The following is a 4,162-nucleotide window of genomic DNA, read 5'->3' as shown; positions in this document are numbered from 1 at the left end:
GGCTTTTTCAAATGTTTATTTTATGTACAAAGAACTATCATGGTTTTTCATTGAGTAGATGCCTTGGATAATCCTTTGAAGGAAGATGACTCATAAACAGAAGGGTTTTTTCAAATGTTTATTTTATGTACAAAGAACCCTCATGGTTTTCAGATGGCCTTGGATAATGCTTTGAAGGAAGATCATTTAGTCCAACTGAAAAAAAAAAAAGCAGATAATGATTTATTTCAAAATGCTTTAATCTCTACTTGATTCTCACAAAAAAAAAAAAAAAGGCTCATTATAGAATGTTTAACTGGACCTCTGACCTACCCAAACTAACCACACCAGGTTCTACATAGTTTAAATATTTACTGAATGCCTACTCCAGAATCAACTATGTTTTAGAATGATTTTTGGTAATGGCTATCCCGCTTCTTCCATCAAAGTAATGTTTCCCAAAACAAAACACTAGTAAATAAATGATCTTTACCAAATGCACAGGATAGTTTTTCAGTAGGCAACTATAATTACACTGTTCATATTTTTTTTTTTTATTTTTTTGAGACAGTCTCGCTGTCTCCCGGACTGGCGTGCAATGGAGTTATCTCCACTGATTGCAACCTAAGCCTCCTGGGTTCAAGCGATTCTCCCATCTCCGCCTCGTGAGCAGCTGAGACCACAGGCGCGGGCCACCATACAAGGCTAATCTTTGTGGAGACAGGTTTTCGCCATATTGGCAAGGCTTCTCGCGGAAATCCTGGGCTCAAGAGATCCGCCCACCTTGTCGGCCTCCCAAAGTGCTGGCATTTAAGGCGTGGGGCACCTCGCCTGGCCCACAGTTTATCTAGGACACAGAGCTAGGGCGTGGGCCAAGGTCCATTTTCTTATGTGTAATATACCTCTCGAATTAGGCGAACCTTCTAATTTTAACAAGAAGCACATACTGAAGTATTTGTTCAAGGCTGTCAAGCCTGAATTTAAAGGTACTTTATCTGTCCCTGCTGCATTGCAGAATCCATATTAACAATTTACAACAGGGCGCCAAGTGGCTCACGCCTGTAATACCAGCACTCTGAGGGGTCAAGGCGGCTGATCTCCCGAGGTCAGGAGCTCAAGACCAGCTTGGTCAACATGGCGAAACCCCATCTCCACAAAAAATAAAAACAGGCCGGGCGTGGTGGCAGACGCCTGTAATCCCAGCTCCTCGGGAGGCTGAGGCAGGAGAATTGCTTGAACTCGGGAGGGGGAGGTTGCAGTGAGCTGAGATCACACCACTGCACTCCAGCCTGGGCAACAGACGGAGACCCAGTTTCCAAAAAAAAAAAAAAAAAATTTTACATCATTATAGAACAGTATTGTCCAATACAAAATAATTAAGAATCAAAAAGCTGGTGAATTTATCTCAAGGAGTCAATAATAAATTCGTTTTCACCTTTAAAAAACCCCAAATTACTATTTAAAAGATTTTTAGAAGCCAAAAGTTTCATATAAACATTTGCTTAAGGTGATCAAGAGATAGAAGCACTAAATAGCGGACCCTTGTTTGCTGAATCTTAATAGCTTTCTGACCCCAAACTTTTAGTTCATTCCAGTATATGACCCTATCAAACACTTAGGGTGGCCGGGCGCGGTGGCTCACACCTGTAATCCCAGCACTTTGAGAGGTGGGCGGATCACGAGGTCAAGAGTTCGAGACCAGCCTGACCAACATGGTGAAACCCTCTTCTAAAAATTAAAATTAAAATGAGCCGGGCATGGTGGCGAGCGCCTGTAATCCCAGCTACCCAGGAGGCTGAGGCAGGAGAATCGCTTGAACCGGGGAGGCGAAGGTTGCAGTGAGCCGAGATCATGCCATTACACTCCAGGTTGGGTGAGTGCGACTTCGTCTCAAAAAAAAAAAAAAAAACCTGGGGTCAGTGGTTAATACATTTATTTGGTTAGAAAATATCTAGGTAAAGCCGCGCGTGGTGGCGAAAGCCTTTAGTCCCAGCTACTCGGAACGCCAAGGCAGTAGGATCGCCTGAGACCAGGAGTTCGAGGTTGCAGTGAGCCAAAACACCACCACTGCACTCCAACCTGGGCGACCGAGAGAGACCCTGTCTCGAGAATAGGTACTTATAAGATCGATAAGTGAAAGAAATGTAAAACAACTTTAATAGCCTCTGTAAAGTGAATAATTTCACCCAACACAATACATGGCACCTAAAACTGACTAAGCTATCTATGTAAAAGGAGGTAGGAAAGACTAAGTCCTTCACCTTCTCCATTCTATTAATCTGATTGTCCAAACCATCAACACTGTCACCAGCTACCAACTAAAAAAGAGGAAAAGCTCTTGGTCGAATTCTCAGATTTACCACCCCAGGGAAGATTTGTCGGTTGTCTTTCGCAGAAAAAATAAAGAACCACCACGACCTCCGCCCACACAAACATGGAGAACGCCCGCAGACGCCTACCTTAATGAAACCGATATCCTTCGCGTACTGACGGAAACACTGGCGGCACATATTGAGGCCATATTTCCGGATCAGACCGTGACGGTTTGAACACACGCGACTGTAAGAAAAAAGACAGCGGCTTTGCGGATCACAGAAATTACAAGACTCCGCACTCAGACGGCTACTACCCGCATCCCGGGACTCCCAGGCCCCAGCACAGGCCTGTAATGGCGGCACCAGCGGCTCCCAGTCGGCCTGCTCCCTCGTGCAGCCCGTGATCTCCTCTACTTGAGATTTTAAACAGCCTAGCGCTCCATGGCAACGCTTCCCCAAAATCACAAACTATTTCTCACCAAGAGCGAGAACCCTGGCCGAATTTTCGCGGGTGGCTCCAGTACAGCTGCTGGTGACCCATCTTGCTCTCCGAAGTGCAACGAGGTAAAAGGAAGGAGCTTGCCCACGCATGCGCTCTTCAAATTTTTGAGACAGTTTACCCAGAATGCAGTGCTCAAAGGAAACGCGTGCGCAGTGTGCTCAGGTTGTTTCGCGGGGTGAATAAAATGAAATCTTAGAGGCGTTGTGGGCCGTCCCAGTTTATGACGTCACCATACCACAGCTTCTAGTGCTATTCTGCGCCACTATCCGACCGCCGGGCGCGGTGGCGCGTGCCTGTAGTCCCAGCTACTAGGGAGGCTGAGGCTGGAGGATCGCTTGAGTCCAGGAGTTCTGGGCTGTAGTGCGCTATGCCGATCGGGTGTCCGCACTAAGTTCGGCATCAATATGGTGACCTCCCGGGAGCGGGGGACCACCAGGTTGCCTAAGGAGGGGTGAACCGGCCCAGGTCGGAAACGGAGCAGGTCAAAACTCCCGTGCTGATCAGTAGTGGGATCGCGCCTGTGAATAGCCACTGCACTCCAGCCTGGGCAACATAGCGAGACCCTGTCTCTTTTGAACAATAAATACGTTAATTTTGAACTCTAAAGAAATGCATATTCATAGCCTCTTTTATTGATTAAATCTTTTACTTTCTTTTCATTAAAACGTTACACTTGGGAAAGGATTTTTCCCTCGACTCATCAGTGACACCTACTGGAATAAATTTACAAAACAACTTAAAATCAGCTGTAATAATCACGAGTCAACGGTAGGGTTTGCTTTTATTTTGTTAAACAGAGTACCTTTTCAAATTTATTTTTTTGACACACTCCTCCAAGAAATACACCTACACCATTCCAGAAAAAAAATGAGATTCTTTGGCATTTAGTGTATTTGATTCTTAAATGTAATTGGCTGAATGTAAAGTAGTAAGCAAGTAATATGCAGTGTATGCTGCTTTGACTAGATAATTTGGTGACAAAACAACTAATGAAAAGCAAATGCAAAAATGCAAAAAAACAATGCAATAAACGAATTTCTGCTGAAAGATGCCTAAAATTCCATATGGTCATTTATAATGCCTCCAGATAAAACTGCTCTGAAATCAAAGCTCTAACTAGATTTATAAAATGTAGCACAGGGTGCAACAATTCAAGAAACTTTTACATATAAACTCTTATAAATTGAAATACAACACTTCTTTAAGGTATGTTATATCAGGGTTCTAGTGGGGTCCCCCTACCCAATCATTAAGTTAGGCATTGTATTATATGATTAAGGAAGGAGGGGAGTCAGAGATTTGTAAACTACATATAACTTGTTCCTTGCCCTCAAAATGTTCTAATCTAATCTACTGTGGAAAACAG

At 44.0% G+C, this 4,162-nt stretch overlaps 2 protein-coding genes across 3 annotated transcripts in view; both read right to left on the bottom strand.

Moving 5' to 3' along the window:
• Nucleotides 1-2,905, bottom strand: part of LOC105554519 (40S ribosomal protein S29-like) — a 9,866-nt gene extending 6,961 nt beyond the window's left edge. Inside the window, exons 1-2 of one of the 2 annotated variants that reach the window (XM_012001025.1) lie at nt 2,774-2,905; nt 2,439-2,538 (exon numbers count right to left, since the gene is read on the bottom strand). In XM_012001025.1, the coding sequence (XP_011856415.1) occupies nt 2,439-2,538; nt 2,774-2,835 (162 nt within the window). In that variant the 5' untranslated portion in view covers nt 2,836-2,905. Of the gene's footprint in view, nt 1-2,043; nt 2,539-2,773 lie in introns of those variants that run through there. The other variant, XM_012001024.1, reaches the window with a different exon arrangement.
• LOC105554520 (40S ribosomal protein S29) overlaps nt 1-4,162 on the bottom strand; it is a 6,264-nt gene continuing 2,102 nt past the window's right edge. The window contains exons 3-4 of the mRNA XM_012001026.1: nt 159-195; nt 1-62 (exon numbers count right to left, since the gene is read on the bottom strand). Of these exons, the coding sequence (XP_011856416.1) occupies nt 187-195 (9 nt within the window). The 3' untranslated portion in view covers nt 1-62; nt 159-186. The remainder of the gene's footprint in view (nt 63-158; nt 196-4,162) is intronic.

This window comes from Mandrillus leucophaeus, unplaced genomic scaffold (genome assembly GCF_000951045.1).
Source record: "Mandrillus leucophaeus isolate KB7577 unplaced genomic scaffold, Mleu.le_1.0 Scaffold648, whole genome shotgun sequence".
Taxonomy (NCBI): domain Eukaryota; kingdom Metazoa; phylum Chordata; class Mammalia; order Primates; family Cercopithecidae; genus Mandrillus; species Mandrillus leucophaeus.
The sequence above is the reverse complement of the archived record's forward strand: the minus strand, read 5'-3'. Positions and strand labels throughout refer to the sequence as shown.